Source organism: Strix aluco, chromosome 25, assembly GCF_031877795.1.
Source record: "Strix aluco isolate bStrAlu1 chromosome 25, bStrAlu1.hap1, whole genome shotgun sequence".
Classification (NCBI taxonomy): Eukaryota; Metazoa; Chordata; class Aves; order Strigiformes; family Strigidae; genus Strix; species Strix aluco.
The window spans coordinates 2,932,235-2,957,235 of NC_133955.1; the positions used below are offsets into that span (position 1 = coordinate 2,932,235).

Sequence of the window (25,001 nt, forward strand, 5' to 3'; positions counted from 1 at the left end):
CTCTCGTGTTCAAGCAACAACCCTAAAGGAATAAAAGATGAAACAGCTGAAATAAGTTCTCACTGAGAACTGCTTTAGTACTAGAGGACAGGAGAGTGGTGACTACAACACCAACTTTTTGAAGCGTTCCCAGGGATGTTTATGGAGCCATAAGAGCAGCACTTTCTTGTCCATACCAATAAAAGAGGTAGAAATGATAATAAAATAGAATGATGGAATAGCGATGCTAGACTGTGTAGGAAAACTGAGAGCTGGGGATGAGTCTCTTGAGCCAAGGACCCAGCGCCAGGCCAAGAGGGAATGGCCTCAAGCTGCGCCAGGGCAGGGTCAGACTGGCTCTTAGGAAGGATTTCTTTGCAGAAGGGGTTGTTGGGCGTTGGAATGGGCTGCCCAGGGCAGGGGGGGAGTCCCCATCCCTGGAGGGGTTGAAGAGTCGGGTTGACCCAGCGCTGAGGGATCTGGTGGAGTTGGGAACGGTCAGGGTGAGGTTCATGGTTGGGCTGGAGGAGCTTCAAGGGCTTTTCCAACCCAGATGATTCTGGGATTCTGTGATTTTGTGAAAACCTTGTGACATTGCAGCAACGATGTAGTATATTTCAATGAAGATCTTACTGGAGATCTTACTGGTTTCAGCTAAAACCCCCTCTCACTCTCATAACCACAGGCAGTACCAAGGTGTCCATCTGGCCTGGCCAGTCACTGGGTGCCAAGACACTTGTATCCAGGCGACTTGTCCAGCGTTGCTTGCTGTGATATGGAGGATAACACCAGCTTCCAAATCCTCCTCCCATCTCCAGGGTGGTTCTGATTTTGGCAACTACTTATTGACTTTGAAAGTACCTTTTCATGCCGTTTAGGAGCTGACAGATTGATCTTTTTGTCTGTCCATCCTTCCCCACTTGTGTGAACCACCTGGATTATCCTTTCCCTTCTTATCTGGGTGTCTTGTGACTCCTGCCCTATCTTCCCACCACTTAAAGGCCTGATTTTCACTTTAATCTGTTGCCTTTTTTTAGACTGACATTAGCGTCCTGAGCTGGAGCTCCTCCGTAGCTACAAATAGATGTGCTGGGATCTAGATGACCTGCTAATCTCAGTGCCATCACCCCCGCCATTCTCACAGCCCTCCTGCTGCTTGTTTCTTCTGCTGCTCCCATGGCTGTTCATTCTCTCTCCAGACCGGTCTTCTCAGTTCTATCCCAATTCTCTACAACCAAAGAAAAGTCTCTGCAGGTTCAGTAAAGACAAGACCTGCCTCACAAATCCAGCAGCATTTACAAAAGGAATTGGTGTCCCTGTAAACAGGGATCTATGGTCAATCATCCACCTGGGCTTCCTTCAGCATAGTTTCACAGAAACCAGGGTGCTACAGCAACAGAGGGACTGTCCTCAGCAGTATAAATAGCTGGTTTAAAGAGAAGAAAGGCAGGCTGACTCAACAGTTGGTTTCTCGATGAAAGGAAGAAGTCCCAGATACTCCTGCTGGAGCTTGTACTCTTCAATATTCACAAATTATTTAGAGGAGCAGGTGAAGAGCAACTTGTCAAAGTTTGCCATTCGCATAGCTCTCACAAAAACTGAAAAATGCTTCAGAAAAATGCTTCTCATCACACCAAATAACTGAGCAATAAAACAAATTCTGAAATTCAGTGCAGATGAATGAAAAGCCTTATGTTTCCACACACAATAATGAGCTCTGAATGAGCTGTTATGTTCAGAGACATCAGCAAATTTAGTAGATTAGTCCACAGAAATATCAGCTAAAGAGCCATGGAATATAAGAATTTATTAGGGAGGTATAGAGAGCAAATCAAAAACCATCAAAATGCCACTGTAACCCCATGATGCAATGACATCAGCATAGCAGTTCTGGTTCATCCATCTGAAAAGGATTTTAGTGGAACCGGAAAGCTTATGGAAAAGGGTAACAAAAATGGTCAAAAGTCTGGGACAGTTCCTGTTCAGAGGACACCTACACAGAATTTCCGTCTACGAAAAGAAAGACTGAAGATGAAAAAAGTCTACAAAATCATTTTTTGCTTAGACATAGTGACTTGAGGTCTGGTTACATCCACGTCAAAAAGTTAACATGAAAATATAACGGGCAAAGAAAAAAAAATAATCAAGGGGTATTAAACATAAAGATACCACGTGTGTTTAAGAGCTGGAAAATGAAAAGTACCAGTGAAGTCTTGCATATGATCATAGAATCATAGAACAGTTGGGGTTGGAAGGGACCTTTAAAGCTCGTCTAGTCCAACCCCCCGCCATGAGCAGGGACATCTTCAACTAGACCAGGTCACGCAAAGCCCCATCCAACCCGACGGTGAATGTCTCCAGGGAGGGGGCATCTACCACCTCTCTGGGCAGCCTGTGCCAGTGTCTCACCACCCTCATCATAAAAAATTTCTTCCTTGTATCTAGCCTGAATCTCCCCTCTTTTAGTTTAACACCATCACCCCTTGTTCTATTGCTACAGGCCCTACTAAAAAGTTTGTCCCCATCTTTCTCATACGCCCCCTTTAAGCACTGGAAGGCTGCAATAAGGTCTCCCTGGAGCTTCTCATCTCCAGGCTGAACAACCCCAACTCTCTCAGCCTGTCCTCAATAACGGAGGTGTTCCAGCCCTCTGACCATTTTTGTGGTCATTTTTGTACATAATGATTGACTGCACCCTCAGCAAGTTTACCAACGACTCCGAGCTGTGTGGTGCAGTCACACGCTGAGGGAAGGGATGTGCCATCCAGAGGGACCTGGACAGGCTGGAGAGGGGGGACGTGCAAACCCCATGAAGTTCAACAAGGCCAAGTGCAAGGTCCTGCCCATGGGCCAGGGCAATCCTACGCACAAACACAGGCTGGGCAAGGAGTGGATGGAGAGCAGCCCCAAGGAGAAGGACTTGGGGGTGTTAGTTGATGAAAAGCTCAACATGACTTGGCAATATGCGCTCACAGCCCAGAAAGCCAACTGTGTCCTGGGCTGCATCACGAGAAGTGTGGCAGCAGGTTGAGGGAGGGGATTGTCCCCCTCTACTTCACTCTTGTGAGATCCCCCTGCAGTGCTGGGTCCAGCTCTGGGGGCACCAACATCAGAAGGACACGGACCTGCTCGAGCGGGGCCAGAGGAGGCCATGAGGATGCTCGGGGGGCTGGAGCACCCCCCTGTGAGGACAGGCTGAGAGAGTTGGGGGGTTCAGCTGGAGAAGAGAAGGCTCTGGGGAGACCTTAGAGTGGCCTCCCAGGACTTAAAGGGGCTACAGGAAAGGGGGGAGGGACTCTTGATCAGGGGTGTAGGGATAGGATGAGGGGGGACGGTTTTAAACTGAAAGAGGGGAGATTTGGATTAAGATCTAAGGAAGAAATTCTTCCCTGTGAGGGTGGTGAGGCCCTGGCACAGGTTGCCCAGAGAAGCTGTGGCTGCCCCCTCCCTGGAAGTGTTCAAGGCCAGGTTGGACAAGGCTTGGAGCAACCTTTTCGAGGCATCCACTTCTGGTCTCCATTCTGATTTCCTTCCCCATGTTGGTCTCTGCTGGGGAGACACTGATGGGCTGGATGGATCTTCAGACCAACCCAGCACTGCCCATTGATGTTTTCACACCTTGCTTGAAAGCCATGCCGCCTCCCTTTCCATTTGCCAGAAGCTGCCTTTGGACTGTGCTGTAACTGCTCTGTGCCTCCCAGATCCGCAAGAGGAGGACAGGTGGGGCTCTGCCAAATCCAGCCTTGGTACACGCTCCCACTGCCAGCGGTGCCACAGGAAATCGCTCACAACTTGTCCACTCAAATCACACAACTGTAGGAAATTCAGGGGTGGTTCCACACTGTCCAAAACAGTTTGAAAGCTGAGCCTGCACATCCCCGATGACAAATATCTGCAGGTTAATTTTCTAGTATTTCTGCACACCTCCACCCCCAGCAGCTGACTGCTGGCTTGCCAGGAGGAAAATGGACCTGATGGACTCCAGCGTACCCAGCTTCCAGGTGGCCTCTCACAGCACACATGGTTAAGTCACCCTCCCTGGAGGTATTTAGAAGACGTGTAGACATGGTGCTTACAGACGTGGTTTAGTGGTGGACTTTGCAGTCTTAGGTTGATGGTTAGACTCCATGCTCTTAATGGTCTTTTCCAACTTAAATGATTCCACAATTCTATGCATGGCTGGGACAGACAGACCTCTGCGAAGAGCTGTGTCCTCATACAGAAATGTTGGTGCTGTGGTGGGTTGTCCTCTAGCTGAAAAGTACCACCTTTGCACATGGATAGCTCTGGCCAGATACTCCAAGTCACCAGGTTAGGCTGATGTTGGCAGGTGGCCCAGTATCGTCTTTGCCTCCCAATCTGTTTTGTCCAACACTCGCTGCCACCTGGTCTGGACCTTTGAGGACTCTGGTCTCTTTGGACCCAGAAAAGACCTGGGTCCTAAAAGGTCTTAACACCGATTCTTCCTGAATATTTGCTTGAAGGTAGTAGTTTTAATTCACAGCCTGAATCCATGGTTTTCATATTGCTACGTACTTAACACAGCAAGCACGGTGTGAATTGCCTTCTCCCAGCCCAGGATGCACAGAGGGATGGCTGCCAGGAACTTCCACTCCTGAGGCCACAGCCAGCGTTCCCAGGACTCTCGTTTTTCTGTCACAAACAAACTCTTGACGGATCATAGGAGTTCAAGGCTGAACAGTGCAGAAAAATAGTATCTGTGCTACAGATGATGTGTCTGGATGAGGAGCAGTTCCGACCTGCAAGATCCGTGGCTGCTGGAGAACTTTTGCTTCTGCCGTTGGTGCAACTTCCCCACATGAGCACACCAAGGAATTTCTTTTGGCTCTCAGTGATTGTTTCAATTTTGCGTCGATGTTGTTCCAAGAAAGACATCTCTTTCTCTCCCACAGATGGCTTGGCTTTGTCTTCCTGAATTGCACCAAGTGTTTTCCATCACTAGATCACAAGGAAAGAGCCTGTTCACTTTTTTCTACCAAATCCTAGTGGTCACATTTCTTCAAAAACCTTGCAGTGAGGATTCTTCCCCAAATTTTCAATATCTTGTCTCTAGACAAAACACGGGCTAATGGACCACTTTGGCAGAGTAAAAGAGGTTCCGGAAGAAAGAAGGTAGTGTGTCATAGAATGCCAAACGTGGAATCCTCCCTGCAAAAGGAGGGGATGTGTTAACATGACTTCATTAATTTCTTCAGAGATCACGGGAAAATAGAGGAAAGACCTTTGTCAGAAGACAGGTGAGTGATGTCTGTTGGAAGAGCATCACAACAGGTGACTGCAGCACCAGATACAAGACACAAGTCTGCTTCTATCTCCTTTCTGATTGCCATCCCATCATAGCGGGTCTGGCTGCGATGAAATTAATTTTTTTTCCACAGCAGCCCATGTGATGCTGTGTTCTGGATTTGTGAGGGAGATAATACTGATAAGACACCAGTGCTTTGGCTACTGCTGAACAGCGCTTGCACGACCTCAAGGCATTCTCTTTTTCTCACTCCGCCTCCCTCCCAGCACGTAGGCTGGGGATGGACAAGACGCTGGGAATGGACAGAGCCAGGACAGTTGCCCCAAACAGATCAAAGGGCTGTTCCACACCATATGATGTCACACTCAGCAAACAAAAGCTTAATGAAAGGACGAGGATGCAGGGACGTTTATGGTTACAGCATTTGTCTTCCAAGTAAACATTATGCACACTGAGACCCGGGAAATGGCTAAACATCTGCCTGCTGATAGGACACGGTGATTAAATTCCCTATTTTGCTTTGCCTGCATGCAACTGTTGCTTAACCCGTTAAACTCTCTTTATCTCAATCCACAAGTCTTGCCCGTCTTCTATTTTCTCCCCCTCCTGCAGGTGACAGGAGCAAGTGAGCAGCTGGGTAGTTGCTTGGTAGTTGACCAGGGTCAACCCATCACACCCACATACGTGCAGGGAATATTCCCACTTCCCACAGAGAACGATTGCCTCCTCACTACTGCTTGTACCTGACAGGCAGGCTTGACCAGACTTAGGCTTCTTCCATACTTTCTGGAACAAGTACAGATGAGACTGCAAACAGACATCTTCCTCACTGGTATCACTGGCTGCTCGAAAAAATAATCTCCCGTAAATGAGCCTCATTGCTTTGAACATTTACCAATGAAGGACACACAACACGTGCGCACACCTTGGCCTGCCAGGCTACAGAATGCAGGTCACTGGTCCAACCCAGCAGTCCTTTCCTTGGGTGTTCAGCTGTCTTGCACGTGCATCTAACGGTGATACTTGGGCTGCATCATAACGTAGGTCATGAGGCCCAATTCATTGACATCATCCTCTCCGCTGTGCATCAGCCCTTCATTAGGGCATCCATTTCCCTAAACTATGGGATTTCTGCCCCCAAAACACTCACTCCATACACAGTGAACACATGGACGCTCATGGTAATACCACGCTTATTACTTGCTCTACCACAGGCCTCTTTTACAGTAATCTCAGTCATTAAAGAGACTAGTTCCATTATATATCTTCCTTCTTCACCCACCACTGCGTGTCTGGTGTAGCACCTCTCCAACACTTGGTCCATCTCAAGCTCTTCAGAGCAGAGATCTTCTTCTTCTTCTTCCCTTGTAAAAGGCTGTCCTGCCTCTCTAATCCACTTGAGTTTTTCACGCTGTCAAGATGCATATTAATAAGGGACATAGGGCTGGTACAGTCTACTAGGCTCTCCAAAGATGTATCTCCAAAGCAACATCCTTCGCCAAAACCCTGTACATACTCTGGGCATCCACGTGTTAATAAAAAAAAACACCTTGTAGATGAAAATTTGATTAAAATAAGAAGAGTAGCAAATAGCATCCCATGAACAGAAATCCACAGTGGAGTTCTACAGGGATCAGTGATGTTGAATATAGCCATACATGGACAGGAAAAAAACAATGAAAAATTCTATTGGCCGAACAGTTATTCATGGCTATGACAATAAAAACTGCAGAACTGCAGAAGGGCCTTACAAGATTCAGTAACGTGGACAAGAGAGAGCAGTGAAAGTCATCCATGCAACACATGCTGGGAAAGTACACTACAAAGATCTATTCAAATTATGATAACAAAGACGGTTTGAGTGCGCATTCTCTCCCACAATGCAAAACTAAGGCAGCATCAAATGAAAGCAGCACGGGCCATGTTCAAATAACGACTGAACAGATCAATGGAAAAGATACTCATCGAGAATTATTAAAGATAGCACCCCGGCTAAAGTAATATGCCTTTTTTGCCTCAACAAGTTGTTATTCAACAAAATTCTGTTTAAAAATAAATACACCTCCTCACCAAAAAAATAACCCCACAACCAAACTTCAACACTGCACGACTGGCAAAGGCCTTATAAAGGCTTACAGGAAAAACAGCAAGACACATCCGTAGGTAACTGTCGGCAGGGGTTTCTTCAGTCTTCGCAAGAGGTTTTGTATGAACACCTGCAATATTACTGCCTGAAGTCCAATTCCCAGTTCACTTAAACAGCGTTTATTACACACTGACCCTTGACCTTTTATGACAATTGACAGTTCTCAGGAATTCACAAAAGTTGTCATGCACATTAGCAAAACAAAAAATATTTACAGTTGGGGTTTGCAATTTACATCCAGTTTCTAAGACTGACAGGGCATGGAATTCCAAAGAGGGAAAGTTTATTTGCTAGGGCTAATACAGAAACCCTTCAATTCAAAATGTAGAGAATACACTAAGAAAAATGCTTATCTGCATTCTTTGATACATATCATGTCCCAGAAGCAGAATTTCATGGTCCAAGTCTTTTATTTCTGGTATTTGACAAGAAATCTATACTTTTCTAAATACACACATACTGTAAATCTCAGCAAGATCTTCCATCTACCAGAAATATTCACGTTCATTTAAAGAATTCCTTCTTGAATTCACGGATGAACACAGTCCAGACCACCAGCTTCAGTATTTCAGCTTTGCTGCATTTTTCTACGCATCTCTTCAAGTGCCGCTTCTCGTTCTCGTAAGAGCTGTTTAAGTCGTTTGATTTTTTCATCCCGTATTGTTTCATCCAAGTCTGGGGGAGTCAAAGGGAAAGCGTCATTTCTGAAAGAACCTTCAAGAACTGAAGTATCACCCTCACAAGACACTAAAACTGGAATACTTGAGTCTGTAATGTCACTATACTGAGAGTAGGGGTCTTGCTCGGAGTCCCTCCCAAGAGACGATAGAACAAAGTCCGTGGAAACGCTTTGCTGGGATAAGACTGGTGGAGGTGAAACACTTCTGTTAAGTACACTGGAACTTGAGCTGGTATTTCCCGAACGTGGACTTGTGCTTGTTTTCACTGAAGTTTTCCTTCTCTTTCCACTGTCTGACAGTGGTGAGGATTTTACTTTTCTTTTCTTAGTCAAATCCTCTTCCAGATCCACAATTATCTGTACAGTCGGGAAATATATAAAATGTACTTCTGTTAAACTGAGCATCATTCTACATTATAACATCACAGTTCACTAAGCACAAATTACAAGTTATTTGTTGCAAGCTTCTTAAAATTACCGCATGGAAGACGTTTCTTTTGGCAATTTGAGCACTATTTTTCTAGCAAAGATTCCCAATTAACAATTCCACAACACTGAATTCCTTCCTTAGTCAACAGTGCACTTCTGCCTTTCCTGTGCAGACCTATCACCTCCTGTTGCTGCTTAAGTTCTTTAACTGTAGCATAAAACAAAATTTTTCTATCTAATTGGACGGAAAAATTCAAAATGTAGACTTCTTCATGCTTACATTTCCAAAAAGCTCAAACGTCAGCAATAACGTCCATTACAAGACTGCATTCCTCCCAGTTTTGTTATTTAAATATTAATGTACTTTACTAAGAGCAGCCAGTAGATCTGCTCAAAGCAAGGCTCTTAACACAGAATTACCAAAACCTGAGAAAGCCTTTGACTGGGTGGAGTAGAATCATACAAAATAAAATTTAGAACGCTATGGCTGAACAGAACTACTTTGGATGGCTCAAATCACTTTAACGCATAAAGCTGGAAGTCCTTACATGGAGAGAACCTTTCCAGAAGCACCCAAGCAAGTTCCCAGCCAATGACAAAGGACTAAGTTTATAAAGACATCTGTAACTCTAAAGATTAGACAGGTACACTGGTAAATGTCTTTAAATAAAACCACACATGACTAAGTGGAGACCTTTCTTTGGAAGTCAGCGAAACGTACTCATGTGAGTGACTGAAGCGCCCTGAAATAACGGCGCTTGACCGATTTCAGACTCAAAGGGTCACAAGAAACTACTCTTCTGTTGTTCTGCCTATATCCGTTGCACTACTGCATAAACCTAATTGTTTGCAGAAGGCTAAATATAAATCAGGATACAGAGGTATGGTTTTTATTCTAATAAAGACTATCCCTTTGGCTGGTCAGCCATCACTAGAGGGTCCAGTCTTCTTCAAAGCATTTGTTCTTCAAATTTCCTCCAGTGGAACCCAGAAAAGAGGATATAAAAAAATTCTTAGATGGTACTCAAGTCGTACTGAATCACGTGAGTGTTGCAGTACACAAACAAGTTCTAGGAACAATTCCCACAGGGACCATAACAATTACTGACTGGCTCTGATGAATCCAAAGATGGGAGGCTCCAAATAACCACACAGCTCTGTATTGACTATACACATGCTGCTTTCTGCATGTGTTGCAGTACATATTTTAGCACTGAAAAAATTAAAGATACCTTTTCTTCTTTAACACATTCCTGATGTTGATTTGTTACTTCCACATCTAACGATGACGAATTGCAAGAATCATTTTTCCTTTTCAAGCTGTTACTGGAACAAACCCTTTCTTCTGGTTTCTCATATGAGGTTTTTAATGGTATTCTCTTAAGGTACACTCTCTCCTCCTTAGAGAGACCAAATTTTCTCCTTAATTCCAAGTATTGCTTCCAATGTGGCTTCTCTTGGGGTTTGATTTGAATAACGTTTCCTGGTGAATCCATTTTTTCACACTGGATCTGAAATACAGAAACAGTGAGAGAGCCATCAATCACACTCTCTCACTCTCTCTCTCTCCATACATTTAAACTAAAAACTAGTTACTAGAAAGACAAGTGAACATTTGTTTTGGCTGCCATTCTCCAAGAGTTACATTTAACACAGGTAAGTCAATTTTGAGAAATTATATATTATATATCTATTGTCACACTCTTGTTATTTAAAACCCCAAGTACGTTGTGGAACATCCAGAAAATGCACAGTCCAACTAGTAAACCACGGAAGTAAAAGAAGCAAGAAGGGAATCACCTATCCTAGAACTGCAAAGTAACAAAGGAAGATGATGGAAGAGTCCTTACAGTGTCACTTTCAGAGTGCTGAACACATTTCATAATTGCACTGTGGTTGATAATACTGACAAAGCACTATCAGCCATCTCTCGTGTCTAACCTCACTGCAACCTGAGCTGCTTCTGATCTTCAAGCTCAATCTCACATCAGTATGTCTGGCAACCCGTGGGCTTGCAAATTTACAGACTAAAAGCAGCAAACATCTGATATGCTATTTTTCAGAGGTTAAAGCAAATGACAATGCCACCACTTGACATCCAACAGCACTGAAGGGGAAAAAAAAAAGAAGTATTTTAACCATTTTTCACGTGAAGAACAATCAAAAAAAGAGGCTCTACAGCCTGTTGCAATGATTCAACGTCTAAAATTTGCACAAATATGCTTAGCTGACAGTTCTCTTCTGCCTGGTCAACACAAGTAAGTATAAACTAGCTTCAGAATTATTTTTTTATCTGAAGGCAAATTCATTCTGGCCTCTTGAGCAACTGAAAACTTGACCTACAACCCTTCATGGGTAGAGTTTATGGGATTTGAGGCTAAGGACTTTTTACATATTTTCAACGTTATGATCTTAAAAGAATATGTAGGTCCAGCCTGAAGGGGGAAAACCATTAAAGATCTCAAGAGTTTCTTCGGCCTGACATGAAACCATGACTCAAAGGAGGTGGATCCCTCCCCATCATGGCATGAAAGGAAGGAAATGCAGCTCCTGCCTTTGGCTACTGAGCTAGCGGAGACTGGAGCTGGCTTAGCACAACACCAGAGTTTGTCTCTAGATGACAAACCCTGCTCTTCTACCTTGTTTTCCTCTTGTACACTTACAAACTTCTCTACCTTACATCACAGCTACAACACAGTCCACGGCTGTGCTGTGAGAACGTGGCATCATCGACATCAGAAAGCAGATAGCTGCAAGAGCTCAAACAATGAATGACCTTCCTATAATTTCTGTTGTTACCAACAATTTATCTTGTGAGGAAATAAAAAGCCATCTTTTCCCTGTCCCTTTCTTTTTTTTTTACGCATTTTCTCCCTTGCATAGCGCAATCTTATTGAAAAAAAAAAAAAAATTATTGAATAGATTCCCACTTTAGACCAGCATTTCCAGTGATGGAATACCTGGTTACAAAAACCTGTGAGCTTATTAATAGCCATTTTATTCAACTAGAAGCAGGACCATATAACAATTTAGCAGAGACTGAGATGGGCATGTTTACTGGAGAGTTACCTTTTGCCAGTCTTCACTGAAAGCACACTCTTGCTTAGACTGAGGTAAAACAGCACTTGCTGCTTTGGGGGAATGGATCTTTCCTTTGCCATTTTGGCATACCTTTTCCTGTGTCCCTACTGCTGTTACAAGAGTCACTCCACTTGAAATGCTCTCGGTGAGGGGCAAACTCTTTCTCTGGTTTACAGTGAAATTCTGCTGATGAGCACTTGGTGTCACCAGAGCTGCAGATGCAGACTTTAAGTCATTTCTTAAGCCAGTTGGTGAAGAATTTTTTGAGTTTGCACACGTTTTTGAGTCTTTCTGAGACAACACCATTCCTTTGCTTTTTGACAATACTAGATTCACTACTTTATTGGTTATTTTATTGACTGCAGAAGAATCAATTAGCTTGGATGTCTCCTTTTTAAGTGAAGCATCAGAAGAGGAAGATGCTTGTTTGTCAGCTTGGGCTGACAGAACATCAGAGCCTCTTTTGGTCAACAAATAGACTTTCCCATTGTACATGACCAGAGCATTATCTTTAAAAGGTGTGATTTTTGTTTGGCTTCCACCAGGACCACTAGAACAGAGTGGCAGAATATTTGCAGAGTTAACTTCTACATTCTTCATGTCTGACAAAGTTTTCAAGATCTTGGAAGCCGTATTATTTGATGACTTTACAGGAATAAGGCAAGGTGCTGATGACTGTGGACTTTCTTGCACAATCCATTTCATTGGAGTTTGCTGGCACTGCTGACCATCAGATGTTACTGTCTCAGGAGAAGAACTATTTCCCTTTTGTGTAGCTGTCATTATTAATGGTTTTGAAACTTCTGTGGTAGGTTTTGGGCAAATGGCTTGTAAACGCTTGGGAAGTACTGTTTTCACTGTATTCACTGGTGACACGTAAATAACAGTTGGCATTTTTGTACTGTCAGCTCCTCCAGACACATTTGTTGCTGCAGCTGCAAGTATTTTTTGCTGTATTGCAGGTGGTAAAAAAGAAGCTGGGACAGATTTCACTTCTGCATCAGCTGGTATCTGGAGGTGGTGGCCAGAGGGCAGTACTGGAGACTTCACAGTAACTGGCAGACTTTTTGTGTTTACCAACATGTATGCAGTGTTACTCTGGTTAGATGAACTTGTTACAGCAATGTTCTGCAAAGACAGTCTATCAACTGAAACACAACTGCTCTGGATGTTAGCAGCTGATTTTGGAATTAAGCTTTCTTTTTCAGAACCTGCCCTAACACTTTCCTGTTTGTCTAATGTCCTTGTAAGAATAATCTTTCCAGGATTAGGAGACTGAAAAACAGGTATCTTAACAGATGAAGGTGCGGTAGTATTGGCAAGCTGTGTCTTAAAAGTAAGATGGACTGGACTAGAAATATTGGCTTTAGAATTATTTGGCATGGCTGAAGATGGAACTATTGGCACAAAGCTTCCAGAAGATTTAGAAATTGGAAGTAAATTCAGAAGGTTTTTTCCATCTGGTCCCGTCGTCTGAACTACTCGGTACACACAGCCTGCAATGCTTAACAAAACAAAGAAAAGAGAAAAGAAAAAGAAAAACGAAAAGATAGCATAAGTGAACACAGCATAGATACTTTAATTAATGTGCATCAGTGAATTGCATACCCAGCGTTGCTATGCCTTAGAAGCAGATTAACTACTGAAAAATGCCAGATCTAATTTTCAGGAACGTCACTGGCAATAGTCATACTGATCTACTTAGTGTACATTTTGGGTTAGCATTTCAGAATACCACAGACTATCTCAAAATAACGTCCAACGTTTACATCACAGAGTAGCAAGAAAGGGCATCCTTTTCAGATAAAAATAAGTTAAAAGACCCAAGGAAACACCTTACATTATCCTCCTCTTCTATTTATAGGGCCTTTCGTTCTGAAAAAGAAAGTGTTATCTCCAGATTTCATAGAGAAGCCATGTTGTTTTGCTTTCCCATCTCCCTGTATTAATATCTCTACTCAGTGCTATGAAGTATGAATTTCAGGAAAGCTTCAGGAAAATACAGACAGATTAGTTGCATGACAAGATGGAAGGAGAAATTACTTCAGACACACACATACAAAAAAGAAATTAAGATGCAGAATACATTTACTTTGTGGAATAGGATGTAGGGTGACCAGCTCATATGCTTGCATCTCGCCTGCCTGATCACCCTTTAGGCAGACAGAGACTACAGAGGTGGTCGTCTTCAAAGAGATGGAAAAAAGAAAACCTCAAATGCTATCAAGGTACATACATTTATGAGAACAGAAGTCTAAGTCTAGGAAGGAAAAGACTTCAAAACCAAGGAGAAATACATGGAAACAGCAATCAGTGAAATCTGAAGGGTAAATATATATTTTTTGCAGGTGAAGAGAAGAACTCAAACCAGCAGACAGACAGATAGAACCTTGTCAAACCACAAGTTAGTTGTGTCTGCTTCAAATGCCAAGATTTTTCAAGTCCGTTGCAAGACAGAGAATCTTTCCCACTTCAAGTGAGTTTGCCCAAATGCAGGCATCTTTCTCAAAGAACTCTTGGACTCTCGGAAGAACAATCTAATGCCCAAAGCACTGCAGAAGCAACATGGCATGTTGAGACATGTATGATCAAAACCGAGTTTCCCTCACTAGGAGAGACCAAATGAACTGGACGTAGGTTTCACGGTCTTGCCATCAGATCCAGAATGATTAAAAGGCAAAGCTTCCAACTCCACTTTCAGTCACCAAGAGCATTCTAGCTCTGTCCCATTGACTTTCTACATCAATAAATGCATTGAGAACACGGACATGAGATTATTTCCCAGTCCCAATCCAGGTGACATTAGTATTGTGTTCTGCTCACTGTCAAGTAGTTTTGAAACTGGCATTTTTTCTGGCAGTGAAGCATTACAGTTTGGGCTTCCAACTCAGCTTGGAACAGAGTGACTAGGAGATATCATTCATGCGTTCCACCGTTGTATGTGCTCAAGAAGTCAGTCAAGACATTGCCTTTTCCCATCAAGTGAGAAGTCACAAGTATGCTCTTCACTCCCAGAGTTGGACAGTTCCTGCTACAGTCTGAGAGGGCACGTTCCCCTTGGTGGTCAACATAAACAACCATCCTATTGTCTCTCTAAAACATAAAGGCTTTAGACACACAGAGCTTTCCTTGCTGAAGCCTTAGCATTAACTCCCATGTCCAATATTATGGTATAACGCCTCATTTCTGGGCATACTACGTGAAAAAGCAGATGTTTGTTCAATTTATCAGTGCAGTGGGCAGGACATTCTGCAATACTTTTGTTTTAAAAATAATGTACTGGAAATGAAAACGTGGGCAATATACCACATGGTTCCTAGTGGAAGCTGCTATCAGAGGTTTTAGTAGTAAAATGGAGTGGGATGTTTTAGAATCAGAAATGATAGTTGAGAAGAACTAGCACTGAAGGGTAACGAACTTACAGAAATATTTTTGCTTAAAGAAAGAGCAACTAGAAATACTCTTATGTTTGAACTTAATTAAAGCAGAAAAGACTCACTTTTGGAGCCACTTTAAACCTTATAGCACTACTGACAATGCAGAATTAGGAAGAGCAGCACTGAGCTCCCGGACAGCTTTTTGCATCTGTATCTATTATATACTTTGAATCTCTCAAGGCTTCTCTAATAACCCCATGATCTACAGTCTCAACTTTTCTTCTATGAGAGAATATATAAGAATTAATATTCTGAAGGCAAATTCGGAAGGAAATTTTCAGCAAGTTCCACAGACATGGAACTGCTGAACCACTATAGCTTTTATAGAGCAAACAGGCACTTACCTCCACTCAAACTACCTAGCACTGCAAATAGGCATCAAAGGGCAGAAGAAACCTCCAAAGAGGCACGCTCCTCCACCTGTCAAAGCAAGGGGATACCTCTAACTTTTTGGCAAGAGGAGGGGGAGCAGATCAGAGAGAGAGGAAACATGAAAACAGGGAGAGCAAGAGAGAGATGAGATAGAGAACGCATTTGCATGAGTATTTTCTTCAGCAGCAATGCTGGTTTCCAGTGCTCACCTCCACTCTTCTCATTTCTACCTTGAGTTCACCTCCCTTTCGATGGACTTAACTGTTTTTGACACTGTGCTACAAACAGGATCTTTTAAGTAGGCTGAGGAAGAAGCCTCCTTTAAAAAATCCCATTTGCCTGCACTGCAAATCATTTTTTTTCATGATTACAGAAGATAAACGCAGCTTTTTATCTTCACACTCTATGCAAAAAGGGCAAGAAACCCCAAAACTACAGTTTTCTGGAAAATAACATTCTTTTACTTGAAACAAATAGCAGGTACTTACAAAATTGCAGAATTACAAAAAGCTAAAAGATAGATAAGAAAGAAGGAAAGGAAATGTACAGCCAAGATGTTGAGAAGTTGTCTCCATGCATATTTACTCAAACATCTATGAAAGAGGAAGGAAAAATAATAGAATCATAGAACAGTTGGGGTTGGAAGGGACCTTTAAAGCTCGTCTAGTCCAACCCCCCGCCATGAGCAGGGACATCTTCAACTAGACCAGGTCGCACAAAGCCCCGTCCAACCCAACGGTGAATGTCTCCAGGGAGGGGGCATCTACCACCTCTCTGGGCAGCCTGTGCCAGTGTCTCACCACCCTCATCATAAAAAATTTCTTCCTTGTATCTAGCCTGAATCGCCCCTCTTTTAGTTTAACACCATCACCCCTTGTTCTATTGCTACAGGCCCTACTAAAAAGTTTGTCCCCATCTTTCTCATACGCCCCCTTTAAGCACTGGAAGGCTGCTATAAGGTCTCCCCGGAGCTTCTCATCTCCGGGCTGAACAACCCCAACTCTCTCAGCCTGTCCTCAATAACAGAGGTGTTCCAGCCCTCTGATCATTTTTGTGACCCTCCTCCAGACCCACTCCAACAGGTCCATGTCTTTCCTGTGCTGAGGGCTCCAGAGCTGGATGCAGGACTCCAGGTAGAGATGTCAAAGTTTTTAGACACTTTTGCTTGTTTCAGATATAAGTTGAAAATGCTTCACTGTATATATCTCGTATCACTAAAGACTTTTCCAGGTGATACAAATAACCAGGACTGACATTTTGTGTTACCAAAATAAAGCACCTTCAGCTTTTTCACACATTAATGAGGGATGAAGAGGAGAGCTAGAAGCTACTTCAATTCACTCTACAGGCCGTTGTTTCTTTGAAGAATATGTTTTAAGAATCCCTTAAGCAGAGTGAAAACATCTTTCCATCAGTATCCTCCTTTGAGAATGTCAGATTAATTTAGTTTAAGAACAGGTTAATTTCTTTTCCTAAAAAGAGTAGTAATAGGAAGTCTGTAAATCATGCCAAGTTGTATTTGGGGATTTTTTGCGTAATTACTGAAATGGAGTTTTCTTTCTCCTCTTCATCCTCCTTCACTTCCCTAGCGCACAAACATAAACCTCCTCAAACCTCATATATTAACACTTAGAAATATTTCTATTGTTGTGATACTTTAGCATGGCCCAAGGCCTGAATATAAGGCAGATACCTGAAACAGAACTTGAGGAAAATAAGCTCGTGGAAGAAAAAAAAAAAAAAAAAAAAAAGTGGTGGACTGGTAGAAATCTTACCTAATGTCACCATAGAAACTATCAAATTCAAGCAGTCAGCTTTCTTTTATAAAAATTAAAAATTCTGTGACATTCACAGAGGGAACTGTCAACTAGATGACAATTTTCTTGACCGAAAAAGGTCATTATTTCTTTAGGTAAATAGTCTGCATGGCAATATTGAAACCTTCCCAGTCAACAATGGAAATGGCATTCAGCAAGCTATGGAAGAAGACCTAACAGAAAGAATGGGAAGGTTTATTAATTTATTTCTAACAAGCTAGAAAAATAAAAAGAATCGCCTATGTTTCCCTCAGTTGAAACAGAATTTCCGTTTTCTTCACTCGTATGATCAGGCACAGCAATTTTATTGTCTAAAGTTCTCATCCCATATTGTTTATTACTCCCACTAAGCAGCAGGCTCAAATAACAAAATACTGAGTGTTTAAAAACTCATCTTCTGTCCCTAATTTTTGCATTAACAAAAATACCCTCAGAATATTTTCAGTAAACAAAACCCTTCGCCAAATCCGTTGCAACCACCAAGGCATCCCAACACATTACTGCAACAGAACTCATGATGGTGCCATCTAAAAAAATGTATCAGTGGAAATAAAAATGACAGAAAGACTTGCTCCAACTTCAACTGTACTTCAGAGTTGTCAGAAGAAACATTCCCTTTCGGCAGAAACAAGCTACTTTTTAGTCTGCCTTTACTCCCAGCTATTACTTTAAAGACACCTTTGATCTTCTATGAATATGAATAAATCAAAACTTCAGAGAACCAACTTCATTTACTTTAACGGGCTAAGTTGAATCCAGGAAGCAGCAAAATAGCATTTATTATAAATTGGAAGCGTACACCCAGGAACAAAGCAAAATTAATTGATTGGAGTCTGTTTTATATAGCCATAACCCATCCACGGGTTAGAGCTGAATATTGTAACAAAACGTTTAATTTGCATACGAAGTTAGGAATCCTGTCCAGAGTTTTGGTTCAAGCCATTCCTAACGCCTTGGGGTTTTATCGTAATCCAGAAGCTTTCAACAATGGCAAAAGAAACATTTTCTGTTTGACAACAGTTTTGCACGGAAACACTTTCACCCACTGTGGAATATTCCTTGGAGTACGGATAATCATTCCAGGATGTGCTAACTGCTGGGAAATGGTCCCTGGGCTTTATTATAAACCACAGCTCTACCCATCAATGACCTCCTTCAGCCATAAAACCTTTGGCAGAGAACATCAACAGCGCCAAAGCTACATCCCGCGAGCACAGCAGCCCCGTGGCTCTAACGAGCTCACCCGAAACTCTCCACCGAATAGATGCAGCAAGCTGAGAACTCCAGAGAGACGAGCAAAACGCATCGGGAGCCAAACCACAACTCAAGCAGTCAGCCCCTGTTGAGCTCCTGCCATTTTAAAGCAGGAATGTAAACACGGAGTCTTAAGCAGCCTAGAAAATTTCCTTAAGTGTGGTTAGAGTCTGTATCACCCGGCTCACATCAGGTCGACAGTCGTGTGCTTATGTTGCGGTTGACTTTGGATCATTATTATGATAATAATAATAAAAAAAACCCTACAGGTTTCATCCCTGTATCTCACATCCCTATTCCTCTTCCCGGTTTCCTGGCTGCCTCTGGCACAAGCTTAACCACACCGAGACTTCACCGGCCTCGCGCAAACGCAAACCCCGGCCAGCGACCGAGCGAGCGACGTCGTGCAGGCGCCGGGCGAGCGCAGCGCGTGCCGGGGCGGAGGTGTGAAGAGCGAGGGCCGGGGGGACACCGGCGCGGTGGGAGGAGGCACCACGGCACGCCCGCACCCGCTTCCCCCACCCGTCCCGCCCAACGCCCCCCCCATCCTCGTCTGCCTTTCCTCCTTCCCCACCGGGAAGGGTGACGCGCCCCCAGCCAGCACCGGCGACATCTCGCCTCCTCCCCGCCCCGGGCAGCGGGCGGATAGCGGAGCCGGGCCCCTCCCACGGCGCCACTTCGCACCCCGCTGCGCCCCCCGGCGCCCGGCGGGGCCCCGCCGCGGGCGGCAGGAAGGGTGGCAGGACCGTACCTGGCGGGTCTCTCCCTGCTCGGCCGTGCCGGGCGCTCCCGAGCTGTCCGGCAGAACAGCGGTACCGGGGCGGCGGCGGCGGCCCGTCTGCAGAGGCGCTGTCCGCCCACCTCAGCCCGACGCCGGGAGGGGGCGAGCGCCGGGCCGGCCCCGCGCCGCGCCGCCCGGGGCCCGGTACTCACAACTGCGTGGCGCTGCCCGGCCGCTCCTCTCGGCTCCGCGGGGCCCCCAGCGGGCGGCTGGACATGGCGCGGCGGCAGGCGGGGCCCGGGGCTGAGCCGCCGCAGCGGGGCACGAGTGCGGCACCGGCGGCGAACAACGGCGGCGGCGGGCGGGCGGGCGGGCTGCGGGCGCGGCCGGGCGTCACTTCCGCCCGCCCCGCCCTCTCGCCCCGCCTCCCCGCCGCGCGCCACCAATCGGCTGTCACTTCCGCCGAGGCTACTTCCGGGAGAGGGCGGAAGTGGAGCGCTGCGCCGCCGGGCGGCCGCGAATGGCGCAGCCGGTGGCAGCGGCGCTTCCGTCGGCCGCCGAAAGGAGTTGGGGGCGGTGCGGGGCTGGGCGCATGTGGAGGCTGCAAATGGCCGCTTTGGCTGGCAGCAGTGGCCCCCAAGGGGAAGGGGACGGCCCTGGGCCGTTAGAAATAGTGTGAGAAATAGTGTGACCAGCAGAAGCAGGGAGGTGACAGTCCCCCTGTGCTCTGCACTGGTGAGGCCACACCTGGAGGGTTGTGTCCAGTTTTGGGCACCTCAATATGAGAGAGATCTCGAGGGGCTGGAGCGAGGGCAGAGGAGGGCAACGAGGCTGGGGAAGGGCCTGGAGAATAAATCCTGTGAGGAGCCATTGAAGGAGCTGGGACTGTTCAGTGTGAGGAGGAGAAGGTGAGGGGAGACTCATCACTCTCTACAGCTCCCTGAAAGGACGTTGTGGAGAGGTTGGTGCTGGTCTCTTCTCCCAGGGAATTAGTGACAGAACAAGAGGGAACGGCTTTAAACTGCAACAGGGGAGGGTCAGACTGGACATGAGGAACAAATGTTTCCCCGAAAGAGTGGTCAGAGAGTGGAATAGGCTGCCCAGGGAGGGGGTGGAGTCCCCATCCCTGGGTGTGTTTAAGGGCCGTTTGGATGAGCTGTGGGGGGATGTGGGGTAGGGGAGAACTTTGTAGAGTCGGGCTGAGGGTTGGACTTGATGATCCCGAGGGGCTTTTCCAACCTGAATGATTCTGGGATTCGGTGCTGGTGGCAGCAAAGCTTTTCAAAGCGGTACCAACTCCGTGGCAGTTTCGCATCCTGCCGTGGGTGGCACTGTGCGCAGGACACTGCGGCTCCAACGGCCCAGACTCCCTCAGCCTTCTCACATGCTCCACCTGCCGTCCCCACCCAACTGACTGCCCGCACTCTTCCCTCGCTGGGAATCCCTTTGCTTTCCATACACTGGATCTCTTATTCCCAGTTACTGCTCTGGAAGCAGCTCTGTTCCTCCGTTGCTTACATCTCCTTGCTGCTAGCTCTGATTTAAATTGAATTTGAATTTAAATTTGAATGACTTGAGCGTGTCCAGAGAAGGGCAACGGAGCTGGTGCAGGGTCTGGAGCACAGGTCTGATGGGGAGCGGCTGAGGGAACTGGGGGGCTTTAGTCTGGAGAAGAGGAGGCTGAGGGGAGACCTCATGGCCCTCTGCAACTCCCTGAAAGGAGGGTGCAGAGAGGGGGGAGGAGTCTCTTGAGCCAAGGAACCAGCGCCAGGACAAGAGGGAATGGCCTCAAGCTGCGCCAGGGCAGGGTCAGACTGGCTCTTAGGAAGGATTTCTTTGCAGAAGGGGTTGTTGGGCGTTGGAATGGGCTGCCCAGGGCAGGGGGGGTGTCCCCATCCCTGGAGGGGTTGAAGAGTCGGGTTGACCCAGCGCTGAGGGATCTGGTGGAGTTGGGAACGGTCAGGGTGAGGTTCATGGTGGGGCTGGAGGAGCTTCAAGGGCTTTTCCAACCCAGATGATTCTGTGATTCTGTGATATTCTTTAATTGCCTTAATTGTCTTCTAATTCATACTGAACCTGCTTCTTCCAAGCCATCTCATTAATAGACATCCTCAGTTACTGCCCATTTATATCGGCTCTGCCTCTGCCATTGAATAAGCTCTACCTGTCGCTCCTTCCAGAAATGGTTTGAGCGGGACTAGACAAGCATTTGGACAAGACTATTAGACATCCCTGAACAAACAGACTACAACAGCCTCAGGAAACTGCTGACCTGCAAATCATTAAATTCTGGGAGAATGTCACAAAGGAGGAATTATGCACACTCACGGCAAATGTGACTTTCCAGGTTTCGTTGGATCTCAGTGGCCCCCACTTCTCTCTTTTCCCATGAAATCACCCCATCACACCCAGAATCTTCCCTTCTTCCCCCATTTCATCCCTGTTTACCACCCCCAAAATGTCCACAGGACATCATTTGCCTTTCTCTACTATACTTTCTCTGCATCCCCTTCAACTGACTTCTTCAGCCTGCTACATCACTGATATCTACTTTCTCCAATTTTCTAGCCTCCCTCAGCCAGTGAGTCTTCACACTTCCGCTGACACCCATCCCCTACTCTCACAGCCTTCCTAGATGTTGTCTGCCTTTTCAATCCTGCTTCATTTTCTCCAGCATGAGACACTGCCTTATCTAATTAGCTCATCCAAATAAATTTCCACACTGGGTTAGATCTCAGTCCTTCATCCACCCACTGATCCCTTCACTCCTTTCCACCTCACCTTTCCCACCGCATTTACTTTTCTCTCTCTCATCCTTTTCCCTCTATCATGTATCTCCCTTTCAATTCCCTAGAAGTATCCTGCCACATAAATTACTTCATATGACAAGCCCTTGTATATCAATTCATACAGACTCCAAGGTTTGCAGCGTCTTTGTAATTCATAGAAGGGAAATCTTTCAGAATAATCTGTGTCATGGTTTAACTCCAGCCAGCAACTAAGCACCACACAGCCGCTCACTCACTCCTCCCCCCTTCCAGTGGGATGGGGAGGAGAATTGGGAAAAAAGTAAAACTCACAGATTGAGATAAGAACAGTTTAATAACTAAACTAAACTAAAATAAAATAAAATAACAACAATAATAAAATAAAATTATAATAATATTTGTAATGAAAAGGAATATAACAAAAAGAGAGAGAAATAAAACCCGGGAAAAGACAAGTGATGCTCAATACAACTGTTCACCACCCGCTGACCGATGCCTGAGCAGTGACCTGCCCCTCCCAGCCAACTCCCCCCAGTTTATATACTAAACATGACATTCTTCGGTATGGATTATCCCTTTGGATAGTTTGGGTCAGCTGTCCTGGCCGTGCTTCCTCACAGCTTCTTGTGCAGCTTCGTGCTGGCAGAGCATGGGAAACTGAAAAACTTTAACTTACGATAAGCGCTAATTAGTAAGAACTAAAATATTGCTATGTTGTCAACATTATTCTCACACTAAATCCAGAAATCAGCACTGTATCAGCCACTAGGAAGAAAATTAACTCTATCCCAGCCGAAACCAGGACAATCTGCTTTTACCAACTGTAAATTGTCAAAGTGACATGAAACTTGGAGCACATGTTGGACTCCTCTCCACGTGTGGAGGAACATCTTGCTAAAGCTGTTTTCTTCTACCTGTGTTGACAGCCTGGTTCTCTTTCTTTGATGGGGACTTAGCTTGTTGTGCTGGCTTTGTGTGTGGTGGGGATTCTGGTAGTGGGGAGGGGGCTGCAGCAGTGGCCCCTGTGAGAAGCTTCTTGAAGTTCCTCCGGCTCCAAGTCAGACCCGCCTCTGGCCAAGGCTGAGCCAGTTAGTGACAGTGGCTGTGCCTCTGCAATAACATGTTTAAGAAGGGGAATCTGAGGCGGGGTGGGGACGCCTGAGGAGGAGTTGGAAGAAGGACACCTCTGCGAACACCGAGGGCAGCGGAAGGAAGGATGAGGAAGGTGGGGAGGTGCACTGGAGCAGAGCCCCCCTGTATCCCGTGGTGAGACAGCAGGGACACCCCCCTGCCACCCATGGAGGTCCGCGGTGGAGCAGAGGCCGACCGGTGGCCTGGGGAGGACCCCACACTGGAGCAAGCGGCTGAAAATGTCCGGGGCTCTGAGGGGAGAAGCAGCCCCTGCTGTTGTAGTTCAGCACTGGGAGGGCTGCAACATGCGGGGGTGACCCACACCGGAGCAGCCCGGGAACGGCTGCTGCCCGTGGGGAGGACTCATGATGGAAAAAGTTCATGGAGGATTGTCTCCCATGAGAGGGGAACCAAATGGAGCAGAGGGAAGAATGCGGAAGGGTGCTTCCCCCCTTGGAGGAAGAAGTGGGAACTGACTGAAAACCCCCCATCCCCTGCTCTGCGCTGCTGGGGGGAGGAAGTGGAGATGTCAGGAGCAAAGCTGAGCCCAGGAAGAAGGGAGGGGTGTGGGGAGGTGTTTTTGTGATGTGGTCACGCTTCTCACTATCCCACTGTGTCTGTGTGATGGTTTAGCCCCTGCTGGGGTCTGAGACCACGTGGCTGCTGCCCCTCCCCCACAAAGGGAGTGAAATACAAAGCCCCGAGACTGAGATAAGGAGAAGTTTAATACAACAGTGCAACAGCAACACAACAAACAGCAACAATAACAATAAGAATAACAGTAATAATAATGAACAGAGCAAAATATCTACCAATACAGCAGCGAGAATAGAGAAAATCCCACAGTACACACGGTAACCCCTTGTCCCGCTTCGGTGCCAAGATGACCGCAGGTTATCTGAATAACCCGGCTAGAGCTCCCCCCCTACTGCTGGGGAAACTTAACCCTATCCTGGCTAAACCAGGACAGTCTGTTAAGTGTTGTTTCTGTTAGTGGTTGAATTAAAGTGATGTTCTTTTTCTTCCCCTAAGGAGTCTGAATTTTGCCAGTGACCATAATGGGTGAGCCACCCCTCCCTGTTCTTATCTCGATTCCTGAGCCTTTTGCTTCCTTTTCCTCCTTCCCAGCGCCGGGAGGGAAGGGGTGAATGAATGGCATCCTGGTGCTCAGTTTCCCTCTGGGCTGAAACCATGACACTTGTATGGCTAGTATGAAAAAACCAGGAGTGACTCATCCGATCTCTCTCCAGATACCTGCAGTGTTAGGCGTCCGTATCTGCTGATTGTCCTGTATAGCCAGTCTGTAGAAAATGGACTGTTTTCAAGTTTGGTTCCTCTGATCTATTTAAGACACCCATTTCAAGATTAACTCAGTCAGAGTTAATCTTAATGTCATTAGAGTTAACTGTCAGCAGAAGCCTTGCATGAGACAGAAGCTGACCTCTAATTTAGGACCTCAGACCTAGGCTTTTGCATTTAGTCAGATTTTAAGAAAACCCTCAAATACGGACTGAAGCTCTCAGTGGCATGAAATACAACGTTGTCAACCCAAATCCCATCTTCCCAATGCTTCAGCTGCTTCACCAGCTCCCAGCCAAAAAGTTAACGATCACTAGTGGTGTCAAACATCGATGTCATATTATCATTGAAGATGTTAAAAAACTACTTGAGAAATTCTTGTTAGTGATTTTGAAGTTCTTCTTTGGGAACAGACTGAAAGACGCTCTTGCATTCTGTCCTCTCTCTCTTGCTCCATGACCATAATCTCCCATCACTTCCCCCCACCCCAAGCAATAGAATGAGTCAAAATTGTCCGGATTTGTGAAGCAGAAGGCAAAATTTTCCCTGGCACTACATGCAGATTGTGGTAGTAGGAGGGCTGCAGGGGTGAAGGACCTGACACGGGAGCAGGTGGATGTTT

General features: G+C 45.7%; 2 protein-coding genes across 4 annotated transcripts in view; both read right to left on the bottom strand.

The window, feature by feature from the left end:
• Positions 1–19,414, bottom strand: part of CEPT1 (choline/ethanolamine phosphotransferase 1) — a 72,505-nt gene extending 53,091 nt beyond the window's left edge. Inside the window, exon 1 of the mRNA XM_074850133.1 lies at positions 19,394–19,414. The gene's annotated coding sequence lies outside the window, so the exon portion shown is untranslated. The remainder of the gene's footprint in view (positions 1–19,393) is intronic.
• LRIF1 (ligand dependent nuclear receptor interacting factor 1) lies at positions 7,488–19,537 on the bottom strand. 3 transcript variants are annotated; one of them, XM_074850130.1, is made up of 5 exons: positions 19,212–19,317; positions 15,362–15,437; positions 11,569–13,076; positions 9,732–10,010; positions 7,488–8,427 (listed from the first exon to the last, which is right to left on the bottom strand). In XM_074850130.1, the coding sequence occupies exons 3-5, from the start codon at positions 12,961–12,963 to the stop codon at positions 7,960–7,962; spliced, it is 2,142 nt and encodes a 713-aa protein (XP_074706231.1). In that variant the 5' UTR covers positions 12,964–13,076; positions 15,362–15,437; positions 19,212–19,317; the 3' UTR covers positions 7,488–7,959. The 3 variants fall into 3 exon arrangements, with proteins under 3 accessions (XP_074706231.1, XP_074706230.1, XP_074706229.1); XM_074850129.1 differs by having other exon boundaries at positions 11,569–13,084; XM_074850128.1 differs by lacking the exons at positions 15,362–15,437; positions 19,212–19,317 and adding an exon at positions 19,394–19,537 and having other exon boundaries at positions 11,569–13,084.
• Positions 19,538–25,001: the final 5,464 nt, after the last annotated feature.